General features: G+C 41.4%; 1 protein-coding gene across 2 annotated transcripts in view; it reads right to left on the minus strand.

The window, feature by feature from the left end:
- Positions 1 to 209: 209 nt before the first annotated feature.
- Positions 210 to 13,533, minus strand: part of MKNK1 (MAPK interacting serine/threonine kinase 1) — a 41,931-nt gene continuing 28,607 nt past the window's right edge. For both annotated transcript variants that reach the window (XM_081868284.1, XM_081868283.1), the window contains exons 7-13: positions 12,611 to 12,715; positions 7,077 to 7,132; positions 6,888 to 6,983; positions 4,148 to 4,342; positions 3,615 to 3,779; positions 3,097 to 3,140; positions 210 to 2,799 (exon numbers count right to left, since the gene is read on the minus strand). In XM_081868284.1, the coding sequence (XP_081724410.1) occupies positions 2,571 to 2,799; positions 3,097 to 3,140; positions 3,615 to 3,779; positions 4,148 to 4,342; positions 6,888 to 6,983; positions 7,077 to 7,132; positions 12,611 to 12,715 (890 nt within the window). In that variant the 3' untranslated portion in view covers positions 210 to 2,570. The remainder of the gene's footprint in view (positions 2,800 to 3,096; positions 3,141 to 3,614; positions 3,780 to 4,147; positions 4,343 to 6,887; positions 6,984 to 7,076; positions 7,133 to 12,610; positions 12,716 to 13,533) is intronic.

A 13,533-nucleotide genomic window follows, 5' to 3' on the forward strand; every position in this document is an offset into this window, starting at 1 on the left:
GGAGGTATTATTCCCTTTGTTTAGGCCTCTACTCTACTGTGAGAGAATCTCTGCATTTCTAAGGCAACGTTTCTACACCTAGGATTAAGCTCCACTGAACTAAATGGGGCATACTTCTGTATAGGACTGCAATGTTACATCCAGTTTGAGAAAAGGGGATCTGTAGAGTAATTCAAATAGTAAAAAGGAAACAAACCACAGCAACCCAGTTTAGAGATGAGGTAAGTTTAATTCTCAGTACGCTATTAATTAATGTGTCACATACATAGGGAGATTTCTTCCTGAGTTTTCCAATGCCTTTTAAAAACCATTAGCTATGGAGCACGTTAAAACTGTAACAGCCTAAAGTACATTTAAAAACCACAGTATATAATAATATAATTAATAACCTTCACTAGTGATACAATGTATAAAAGACCTTAAGTGTAGCCATTCTTCATAGGCAGTAATAATAAAAGCATATAAATACATAAATTTTATTTAAAGGCAAAACGTGAAGATAGGCAGGCTGAGTTAGGATAACTGTGATTCAGATCCTTCTAGCATGTTGACTTTGTTTCATCTCCTGCTTCTTCAACATGAACACTGATCGTTTAAAAGTTAGATTCCTCCCACTTTTCACAATTCACTGGCCTAAATTTTCAGCAGCTACAAGCAAATTTAAATAATCTTCTTGAATTTCCTGAGGTGAACAGCCTTAGCACTTCCAATAAAGCAAGGCTTCTTAAGATACTGAAGATGAAATCACTAGCTTTCTGTTAAAATAAGACTACTGTGGAACCGCAGATGATTTTCAAACCACGAACTTAATCCTCAGTGGTATACTTAATTTAAAAAAACAATCTGATGTTACTCCCATCACTTATATTGCCACAAACCCACTCAAAAGCTCATTGCACTGGAGCCTGAAAGGCTTGAGATGATCCAAGCCTATTCCAAACAAATTGTCTTGTCTGAGATAATATGGGAAGGGATGCAGACAGAGCAACAGCTGGCTAAGAAGTCACAGATGACCATGAGAAAATGTGTGCTACAAAAAATGGCATATACAAACCCTGCAGACTCCCCTGCTCCACCTTCAACTATATATCCTTAAATAATTATGGAATGTATATTTCAACAGTGAGAACCCACCATGACCCAAATTAAGGGCAGCCCCATGTTGGTTTACCCATCTCAATGGTATATCTTTCTGCTTGCTAAAAAAAGAATTTTCACCAAAATTGCACTTAGAAATTACGTTGCTAACCTGAAGGACCACTGTCCAAGCAAACAATTAAGTGCTTCTAAGGTGGTTGGAGATGGTGAAAACAATTATGCAAAAAAGGAAGATGACGAAGTTTAAAATCAGAGCATGCTACAACACAAAGCTCATTTGAAACAAACAATCATGGGATTAGTTTAGCCAGCCAGGAGAAATATCTAAGCAAGGAGCTAGGGGAATACCTCATCACTCCCCAAATCAGGACCAGTCCAAATTACGGTCATGATGTGGGCACTGTGAAGGAAGCTCTTCCTAGTGGGGGCACTGCACATAGAAGCTTTGACATCACTACTAACACCTGTCACAAGCAGTGCACTGCCACGGTGCTACATGCCACTAGAGTGCACATGATTACAAGCTTTCAGACATTCCCATTTCTGTGTAGACCACCACCACAGGAAGCTTTGCAGTAGTGCTCACACAGGGGTAGTAACAATTTGATCTTTTCTGTAGGTCATAATGAAAAGGTACATGCCTTGTGGAAATGGTTTATAAAGAATTAAACCCATCGCTTCAAGCAATTGCAAAAGTAGATCACCTGGAAGTAGATCACAACGAAACAGGAAGGAAGGTGTTACTAAGGATAGGAAGTATTTACATCCCGAGGGCTGGTTTCAAAATTCATTTTTGACAACAGTTTTTAAGATGTAACCTGTAACAGGTCAAAACGTTATTTTGATGTGAAATGAAATGACCCAGTTCTGATGATATTATCTCTGCATGAAATAAACATGCTTTGAACCTTCTGAATGTCACATGGACAGACATCCAGGCAAGTATAAGGCCCCTAATAAGTTACAAGTACTACAGAAAGCGACCACCAAAGATAAGTAGTTTGTACATTTAGTTCAAACTCAAAACTTATAGCAAAGAAAGCTAAAAATGCAGATAAGCAAAGCTTCCTAAAGGATGGTCCACATAATTATTTGGTGACTGCAGGTAGAGATCTGGTGTCGTGCAACTATTTTAAGCTCATTCGAGAGCCTGTGAACTCCAAGCCCTATTTCCACTATTCACAGGGCTGGTGGCAAGGATTTATCTTCTGGTTACAGAACACTGTGTGCAAACATTGCCCTATGTGGTTTGTTATGTCAGTAACACAGCAGCAATGTCATTTAAGAACATCATATAATTCAACACATTCATTAAAAAATAAAAATAAAATCCCAACGAAATAGTCCCTTAAATCACTTCATCATAAACTTTGTTGGGAAAAAAGTCTTTTTAAAACACTGATGCACCCATGAGTTCTTTAAAATGACCATACAAAAGCTGACCCCCAACTCTGGCAAGCAGGAAATGTACATCAAAGGGCTGCATGAGGGGCAGGCTGGAAGTCACTGCTTTTCGTGGCCTGAGCCATGGCTCTGCGTTTGGCAAGGCGGGATTTGGAGGGGGGAGAAAGCTTCATGGAGCAGAGGGCCTGGGTGATACTCTCTTGCTCTTCACTGAGCTGATTTTCGTGCTGGGAGAGCTGACGGTTCAGGGCAATGGCCTCAGCTGCAAAGAGAGTCAGCTCTTTTGTGCTGCTGTTCCTGTAGGTGGGGAAGGAAAATTTCAGTTGAGACCTTAAAGCTGGCAGAAAGGTACAGGTTGTCTCTTCACTGCCTCTCTTATACATAACTAAGTTAAGTTCTCTGATTAATTTCCAAATAAAGTAAGAATCACAGTAAGCGGTAGTCCTTCAGACAATGGAAGTCACGTGCTCTTGGCAAAGAGCTCTTCTGACTAATGCAGCCCACTACTTTGTCCCTAAACTCCCCTGATTTGATTGGATCCACCCGACAACCACCCTTTCATCTAGTTGTGTGAGAAGCTCAGGAAAAGGTTACCTTTGGAGGACCTGTGGCGTAGGCAGTCCTCTTTCAGAAGCATGCTGCACACAATGGAAATGATACAAGATTAGTTGAGGAGCCTTAGCAGAAAAATGGATCCTTACGGAGTTCACTATGTGGAATGACCATTTATAAACAGATTAAATTTCAGGGGAATTAGATAGTCAGATACAGGCAATGAACATAGAAATAGAGAGATCACAAGAACAAAATACATAAGACTTTGCATTTTGCCCATATCAACATAAGGAGAACCTGATTCTTCCTAAATTGAACGTAGAATTAGTCTCTCGCTAAAATCCCCGTTCAGGCTATGGTGGAGATATTGAGGATGCATGGAAATAATTTAGGCCTTTACTAGCAGCTGCTAATGAAAAACATGAGCCACATGGCTCAAGGCTCAACCACTATTCACTTTTATAGCCTAGTACATGACAAAGATATATCCTGTGCAGAAACCTGTGCTTATTACTGATGCTATATAAATAAATGTTGAAAGGCACCACTGTACTTACACCTTGTACCCATGGATGCTGCAGCACCTGAGCGGCACTAAGCCTCTCCTTGGCATCCCGGACCAGTAACTTTGAGATGAGATCCTTAGCATCACTGGAAATATGAGACCAGTCCTTTTCCGGAAACTCATACTTGCCTTCCTGGATACTCTCAAACAGCTTGCTCTGTAATAAACATACACACACGTATATAAATATACTATGTTGACAGAAGTTGACTTAAAACTGTCATTTCCAACCTTTTACAGAATGACCCAAGTCACCTTAAAATCCTTACAGCCCTATATTCCTGAATTTTGATGGAAGACTAGCATCGCTAGTCTTTATTAATTGAATCCATATCCCACCCCTTTGCGACAAAGGAGTTATGGGCAGCAAACAGTATTCGCTAACACAGCTTTAGAATGGAACTCTGCATGTCTCGAGGGCAACAACATATAGCTGTTCTCCAATCAAATCACTTCTGAAGATGTGCAGGGGTGGAAATTGCTGCTACCTTCCTCCACACATGCCCAACATACTCCTCTAGTTACCTGGCAAGTTTTGCAGGCTTCTCCCCTGTCCCAGCCGCAGTCTGCGCCACAGTTCCCCACAAACGGCGGGTACCCGCTGAGCATGATATACAAGATCACACCCAAGCTCCACAAATCACAGCGCTTGTCGTAGAATGTGGCTTCTTCTGTGAAGACTTCCACCACCTCGGGGGCCATGTACTCTGCAGAACCACACTAGCAAAGCACATATGAGAGAGTTAAGACGAAAACCAAAACCAAGCCAAATGAAAGTGACAGAGAAACCTCTGCTAACTGCCCCAGGTCTTTTGTTTTCAAAGGAGCATCTAAAACATACTGGTCAATAGATGCTCCTCTGCTTGGTGGTTGCTGTTTTTAGACCATTTTAATACATTTTTTTTTTAATGTTACCACATCAGATTATTATTTTTCACAAAACTGTTGAAACCTCATGGCTCTTTGAATATCCAACCTTTTCATACAAAGCTGGCAGAGTATAAACCCAGTGCAGGGAGTTCTTCTACTGATACTTTTGAACACATGGTTGAGGAAATCCAAGGCAAGATAATGGCCAGGTGATAGGTGGATGTTAGGATAGTGGTCAGGAGGGAACTAAGTACTCAGTACTTGCCTTGTTAACCACCTACTTTACCACAGATGCAGATGGTTAACAATCTGGAAATTCAACCTACTGCAAATCATTCACTCCAAGGCAGGCAAATGCAGACTCCGAAACACCAGGAACAAATCTGTAGCGTAAGTCTAATTCACACTCATAACACAATACCAAGCCAACACATTTAAAACCAATGATTTTCACTCATTGCAAATTTCACACTCCTTGCAAATAAGCATGAGATTGCTGGTTTGCCGCCCACAACTCTGGCAATAAAATACCAAACAGTTGCTGGGCAACAGCAAGACTTATGCAGAAGCAAATGATATCATGAAGGATTTTAATTCTTAGCTATTTCAGTAATTATTAATTAAAAATATTGCTTAACTGCCCTTTATCAACAGATTCCAGGGCAGTGTACAAAAGTGTGAATACAATTATTTCACATTACATTGGTATTTGAAAAAAGCACAATTTTAGACTATTTCTGCACAGTAAGAAATTGTTAATGTGGTGACATAATTCATTCTTGCAATACTTTGGACTTGCAAATATGAAGCGTGTATATATTTGCTTCCGCAATTCTACATTTTTTTCAGGTTTCCTGCTCCCTTAAATCATTCCACTCATTCTTCTTTCATGCCCATTATGTCTGGAACAACCTCCCCAAACAGCTTGCTCGTTCTCTCTCTCTCTCTCTCTCTCTCTCTCTCTCTCTCTCTCTCTCTCTCTCATATTCAATACCACTGATGCTGTGAAGCCATAAGCTGAAATGTAATTGAATGCATATTCACTGCCCCCCATGTTTACCCAAATTTATAACTTTCTCCCTTTCCCTCTATTTTATCCCATATCAAACTTTAGATTGCAAGTTCCTCAAGGCCTTTCTTTTTGTTAAAACACCCAACACATTGGTGGTGCTATATTAACACATATATTATTTAATACTAACGAAGTTAATGCCTTTCAGATCAAACACGTTCATTTTGCAGCTGGTTCTCTTTAAACCCTTAAAATCAATATTCCCCTAAAAGGATGGTGAAATATTAGCATTATCAATATAATGTTAATGATTGGTTAACTTGCCTCCAGTAAAACTGTGTTATGCTGCAGCAGAAACTTCCCACATGCCCATGTCTACCAATTAAATACAGCCCTGAGCGTTGGCTTGAGGAAGAGCCATAGTCTCCATGGTACAGCACACAGGTTACATATGCAAATTTGATCCCTGGCATCACCAGGTGAGGCTGCAAAAAGTCTCCATCCTGAATTCTGAAGAACTGCTGCCAGTGAGTGCAGACCAGGGGTAGCCAATACAGTGCCTTCCAGATGTTATTGAACTACAATTCCCATGAGCCTTGGCCACCGCGACTAAAGATCAAGTATGATGGATGTTGTAGTCCAACAGCATCTGGAGGGGCACCGTTGTTGGCTACTTCTTGTGAGGGCAAGACTGAGCTAGATAGGCCAAAAGTCTGACTTTTGCAGCTTCCTATTCTTCTATGCAGCATTTAAGTCCTTCCCCACAATGTGTCATTTTTGCATGCTACCAGCCACATACGCCAGTCTTGTGACCCAGAGGCCCTCACGCAAATGGCTGGGCGGCAGTTTGGTCCCATAAACTGGAAGCAGATCTCATGAATGTGATGTCACATTTCTTTGCAGAGATTGGAGGGAAAGGGAGAGAGGAAACACATGTAAGACACCTCTCAAGCACCTCTTTGAAGTCAGACTTTGTGCAACATCATACATACTAGAACTAGGGCTGGAGCACTATTACTATGTAGGAAATTGTCTCCTTTAGCTGCAAAAATTGAGCATGCAGATTTGAAGGTTGGGTGAGGTCTGCTATACACACTTCACATAACTTAAGAACATTTGCCCTGCAAAAGACTAGTTTACTTTGAGTGCCCTTTAAAAAATATGAAGTTGTCGGGGCACCAACCATATGATATCTGCAAGAGACTGGAGTACACTCAACCAACATGTCTGAAGTTCCACCTTTGGCAATACTACTGAACTGCAACTTGATTACTATGCACATTTGTGCAACTCTGAGGCACAAAAGATTAAGTGTCGCAGATAAGATGCCCATCCTTCTCCCTGCATTTCAAGCGTATAGCTAATACATAGTAGTCTACATACTGGAGTGGTCAACTCAGGAGTAGTGATTGGAGTACATGCGCTGTTGAGTTTCACCCCACTTCCAAGGTCAAAGTCACAAATTCTCACTGGCGACACCTGAAACGAGGGAAGGAGAAAAACCAGAAACTAATTCACTCAACCCTGAAATCCACCTAACAACAACCAAAAGAGTATCACAAAAGGATGTACCTTACTAGGAGATTCGCACAATATGTTTTCAGGTTTTAGGTCTCGGTGAGCAATACCTAACATATAAAACAATAAGAAGTGAGTTGTGTCAAACTTAAAAGAAAAGAACGGTATTTGCTTCTTGGTGTTAACATACAGGCTGAAGCTGTAATCAAGCAGGTTGCAAGCTGCACTGTGTACCCAACCAGGATACTAGGGTACAGTCAACCAGGTTGAGCAGCCCTAAATGGCCACAGTCACATGGGGATGGAGCCCACACCATGCCTCCTTCCCCTGCCAGTACTGATCATATTTCTGAGAAGGGCAGTGCCAATGTAAGATGAGGACAGGGCATCATCTCCTTCCATGTGACCAGAGGCTTCTGACATTTCCAAGCAGCATGGAAAAGAGCCACGCTGCAGTAGTTTTCATGACACTAAATTAAATAGAAAGGGGCTTTTGCTGGGAGGCTTGAACCCACCACAGGAAATCCTCATATTGTATAAAGTATGTAGCACTGTTCAGATGTTTAAGAAAAATATGTACTGAAAAAAAAGTTTATTTTGGAACTTTCTGCACAACACTAATACAGTATCTTACATTTAAATAGCAGCAAGGAAAAAAAAAACAAGCATTCTACTGCAGCAAGGTGATGAAAAACAAGCCTCTCTCACCTTCTGAGATTTCTATAATTTTAAACAGCAAAATGATTAAGTGCTAAACTGCAACAATTGCTTCAGTTTCCTGTTTAATATTGTGCATGCTATTGTTTAATAAAGATGTTAATAGTACACAGTGGAACCATAAACTAAATGACAAAAATCAAGAGAAATGGCAGTAGATGATTCCAGAAACACGTATTCCCACTGCATGGCTTCTTTCCCAAAACATAATTTTAACAGCTCTGCGTGTTAAGTCTTTTGCAGGGCATCACTGCTCTTGCCATTTCTCTCCTCTAGTGAGCAGCAAGCTCCATGGACAGTTTAAAAAGAAGCAAGCCACAGAATTCGCGATCAGCAAGCATTCATACTACTCCTAGCTCACTATTTGGTTTATATAAAATATTTATACCCTACATCTTCCACTGAAATCACAGCCTCTCTATGGCTTAGTATCGATTTAAGAATAAAACACAATAAAACTACAAAACATTGAACAGCACCATAAAATATTGAAATGTAATCTTTTTAACCAGCTATCTCTACATGCTGAAAGAAGTGGAGAAGCATGCCTGGAACAGTGAATTCCGTACTCTGAATGCTCCTAATGAGAAGATCCAATACAGCAGAGGTATGGGAGAAAGCCTCTTTTAATGACCTCAGTGTGGAATCATGTACACAATCCCTCAAACATCCGAGTCTAAAACCATTTAGGGCAATGATATGGGACCTGTGCTTCCTCCCTGCAACCCTGGATGTTGTTAAGACTCCTATTGGTGCAATACTTTAATAGGACTGAACTCCCAATAACATTTTGTTTCAACTGAAATTTCTGGACCCTTTCGAAAGGTAAACCCAAAAAGTGTATGTCTAATTTCAAAGCAACCAATGAATGTGTAACTGTGGCAAGGTCAGCCTTTTCTAGGAAAAGCTGCAGTTGATACACCAGTTGAAGATGAGCAGAAGTGCCCCTGGCCCCAGCCACCCTCCTGTCTAGTTCACAAAAGCTTTTACATCATATGGAATCTGTTAGTCTTTAAGGTACCCTAAGACTCTTTGCTCTTTTTGCAGACTAAACACAGTTCCCTCAAACACCTAGAACATGTCAAACGCTTTCTTCCAGATTGACTTCACAGTATTTCCACCTCCATCTCATCTGGATGGAGCTTCAGTCTGAAGATTAAGCTTCAACTTGCTGGATGAGAACGTAAGAACCTAAGAGCCTGCTGGGTCAGGCCAAAGGAGCATGTAGTGCAACACTCTGTTCTCACAGTGGACAACAAGATGCCTGTGGGAAGGCTGCAATCAAGACACAGGGGCAACAGCCCTCTCCTGTTCATGACCCCAGCAAGTGGTACTCAGAGGCACACTGCCTCCAATTCTGGAGGTTGTACAGAACCACTGGAAGTCTTATCCTTCATGAATTTGTCCAATCCCCTTTCAAAGCTGTCTGAATCAGTGGCTATCACGGCATCTTGTGGTAGCTAATTCCACAGTTTAATTGCATGTGGTGTGCAATACTTCCTTTTGTCTTTCTTGAATTCTCCAACATTCCGCTTCCTTGGGTGGCCCCGGGATCTTATGAGACAGAAAAACACCTCTCTGCCCACTTTCTTCACATCATACCTGATCTTATGCATATCATCTCTCCCCCATAGTCAACTTTCCCCCCTAAACGATAATGCACCAAACACTGTAATATTTCCTTATAGGTGAGTTGCTCAAACCCTTTTATCATCTTGGTTGCCCTCTCCTGAACCCTTTCCAGCTCTGCAGTATTCATTCAGAACTATACAAAGCACTCCAAGTGGCTTCACCACAGGTTCACATAATATAATATAGTACTGGCAGCTTTATTTTCAATCCATTTCCTAATGGTCCCTAACATAAATTTCTCTGTTTTCACAGCTGCCACACACTGGACCAGCATTGTCACCGAGTCATTCCTTGTGACCTTGGGACTGCTTCCTGGTTGTCACCACCAAGTTAAACCCTCCGTGGTGTTTAGGTCAGCCCAGAGCGTTTAAAGATATCATGCACTGATTTAGAACTTCCACTGCTTCCCTGGATTCAAATAGAAAGGAGAACTAGAGCTATATATGTCATCAACATTCTGGGGATAGCACGCCAGTGCCAAAATGCCAGTGACCTCTCAGTGGTTTCAGATACAAGCTAATAATACAAATTTATTTTGCATAGGCAGGCAGACATCCCCCCTCTATTTACTTCAAGAAACAAAGGATGTCCTCATAGGCCTGTTACACCTCATTAAGTCATTACTAACGATTATTCAGTGCAGATTATAACTAATAGCTTCATCTTCTGTTTTCACCTCAAGTCCACCCAACTTGTGTTTGACTCCAAGCTTCAGTCCTTAGCCTTAACTCTAAACAAAACATCTCTGCTTCAGTATTTGTTTTCACTTTCTCCATCTCAAGTCAAGCTATTCAACTCAGCAATGCTATTTCCACAAATCAATTTCTCTAGCAGACTAGCCACTCAAGCCCCTCCAATTCTAAGCCCTCAAATGGAATTCTGTACCTTCAAAGCACACTGGTAAGCTGTTGCAATGGTGGTACCAGAAAACAACATACGAAAGTAGTTACATCAGTTTTTAATCAAATTATGAGTAAGAAAACTCCCTCAATCTTTCTTTTAGCTTTTACTTGGCTTTTAACTTTTAATTTAGCATAAAAAGAATATTCTGGAGATCTAAAAGAGCAAAATTAAAATTTCTGGCATGAATGTCTGGCTGGAGATGGTTTCTCACACCAGTTTCTCTGAAATTAAACTGCTTGCCTGGAAATTAACAGCTGCTCATTTGTGACGTAATGTCAGATTTCTTAAAAGAAAAAAATGCATAATAATAATAATTTATTATTTATACCCCGCCCATCTGGCTGAGTTTCCCCAGCCACTCTGGGCGGCTTCCAATCGAGCGTTAAAAACAATACAGCATTAAATATTAAAAACTTCTCTAAACAGGGCTGCTTTTAGATGTCTTTTAAAGATAAGATAGCTGCTTAATTCCTTCACATTTGAAGGGAGGGTGTTCCACGGGGCAGGTGCCACTACTGAGAAGGCCCTCTGTCGGGGGCCGCTAGGGGCGCCTTGGAAGATGGCCAACAATACCATCTACCCAGCTCGCACGAGGTAATTAGAGGCTGATTATGGGGAGTAAATCAGTCTCCCTCGTCTTCCCAGGGGGTGGGAAGATGCTGCCTCGCCCGCTGTGCCCATAAATCACCCCCGAGTTTGAAAGAAGCAGTTGTAAGATTTGTAGTCTTAGGGAGGATGAGCCACTGATTTGGTATTAGGTTTGGATCGTAAATTCAAAAGGGCGATAATCCTCCTGGAAAGGCTGATTTATGATACAACAGGTCGGAGAAAATTAACGAGTGGACATTTAGAATGTATTTCATCAGAAATGAATAAGATGGCGATGGCTGCTCGACTATTGGATCTATGTGAGATAAATTACGGGAGATTACGGGATCTATGTGAGATGAATTACGGGAATTACGGGAGAGCATTACAAAGTTCACACGGAAATATAAACAAGACTGTTTCTTTTAACCCACTTGTGGAAACAACTCGGAGGTGACTGAGAAGAAAAAGGGTAATGACAAGGAGATGAGAAGATGGGACTGTGAACATCAAAGCAGCAGAAATAGAAGTTGATTGGACGCCTACCGATCTCGAAGCATGGGTACCCCCCACAAAATTTATAATTTGGCAAAATATTTGGATTTTATGATTTGTATTGGTATAATTTGGAATAATTAATATGATATGATTGGTTTGGTAAATGGAAATTAAATAAAAAATTTTTTTTTTAAAAAAAGAGAAGGCCCTCTGTCTGGTTCCCTGTAGCTTTGCTTCTCGCAGTTAGGGAACCGCCAGTAGACCCTCGGTGCTGGATCTCAGTGTCCAGGCTGAACGATGGGGGTGGAGACGCTCCTTCAGGTATACAGGACCGAGGCCGTTTAGGGCTTTAAAGGTCAGCACCAACACTTTGAATTGTGCTCGGAAATGTACTGGGAGCCAATGCAGATCACACCCAAATAATATCAGTATAGCAAAACCAAACTACTATTACTAAGGGATGAATCCAGACAGTTACTTCTACTTAAGTTTCCATTCAAATCAATGGGAACTAAATCTAACCCTGGTAAGATCCAATCCTAATAAAATGCAGGAATCTGAAAACCATGCTTAAAATTGTAGAAAAATGTATAATTTGCTTTATGATTCCTGACGCAACACTCTCATTGACACTTATTTTACACGGGCAAAATGATAGCAAAGTGATTTTGGGGGCACTGCAGGCAGTTCCCACAACAAATGAACATGGCAGGTCCTCTGCCACTCCAGAACCAGATGAATATAGCTTACATTTATCACTAAACCCTTGATACCTGCTCTCAGGAACATTTGTAGTAATGAACTGGAGCCTTAAACTTTTAAAAGCCTACTGCAAAAAAAGCAGTTAGCTTGCAGAAGTATTTATCAACCTGAATTTGCTCATTATCCCTAACTCAAGAGCTTGATCAAACAACCAGCTTCCTTCATAAAGCCCAAACCTATTTGGCTACCAGACACAATAGTTACCTTTAAGTGCAGCATGAATACTAGTCATCATCTCCAAATACCAGTAGGCTTTTGCAAATGACATGTACCCTGAATCACCGTGTCAACCAATTCTTGCTAATCACAGACACTGTGGCACAAAGCCAATGGCCAGCGCTAGTTGGCATGCCATATGTGGGGAGAAAGGGAGTAAATCACAGAAATGCCCTGCTTTTCATGCTGATCTTGTATTTATGTTAGCAGACCTTGTCTGGCTTGAACACTGCTGGCTAATGAGCCTGTAAAATGGAGGAAACGCATTTTCACCTTTTGTGTGGAGGAAATCCAGAGCACAGGCAATGTCTCTCACCACCCTGCTGGCTTCTCTCTCATTAAAGTGTTTTTGCTTTTGTATGTGGGCCAGGATAGAACCTGTGGAGAAAAAGGCAAGCAGGTGCTTTGAAAAATACAGTGTGACTTGAAAGCAAACTATGCTAGACTCAAAGCATCCAACAGACTATGTAGTGTGAACACACATGCTAAGATTCAAGTTGAATAGCACGGTTCTCCTCTCAACATGAACAAGGCCAAAGGTAACTATGGTAAAGTATTTGCTTTTAGCAGCCAACAATTCCACAGCTCTATAATAGAGAACACACGGCTCGACCTATGCATGATTTTTTCAGAAGCAAATCCTAAATTCAATAGGACTTATTCCAAATCTAAGTGCATATACTACAGGGGCAAGGAGCCTGTTGCCCTCAAGATGTTGCTAGAGCACAATTCCCATCATCCCTGGGAGAGGGCCTGGCTGGAATTTAGGAAAAGCCCTCTCATGCATTTGGGGCATACTCAAAACTGAATGATGTGAAGTTCTTTATGATCCTTGTCACAGCACAGAAGCAGCAGATTCCCCACTCCCTTTGTCTCTACCCCTCTGTCCATTTCCCAAAACCAAAGGCTCGACAAATCCTGAGCATGTTACTATCGTTTAACTGTTCTAGCTGCCAGAATGCACCAAACTCTTCTTATAAGAAGAAATCCAATCTGACTTTAGGTGTGTATCACCCTGGTACGTGTGCACCATAAGAAGAAACCCAACTTTTCCTAGAAGTGCTTTGCGGGGTGAAAAGGCCACAACCACATCTGCTGCCAGGGTTGGCTCGAGACATTGTGCCACTGTAGACAGAACACCCCTCCACACCCCTCCACACCCCACCACACCACACCCCACCACACCACACCACACC

Source organism: Podarcis erhardii (assembly GCF_964252035.2).
Source record: "Podarcis erhardii genome assembly, chromosome: 6".
NCBI classification, from domain to species: Eukaryota; Metazoa; Chordata; class Lepidosauria; order Squamata; family Lacertidae; genus Podarcis; species Podarcis erhardii.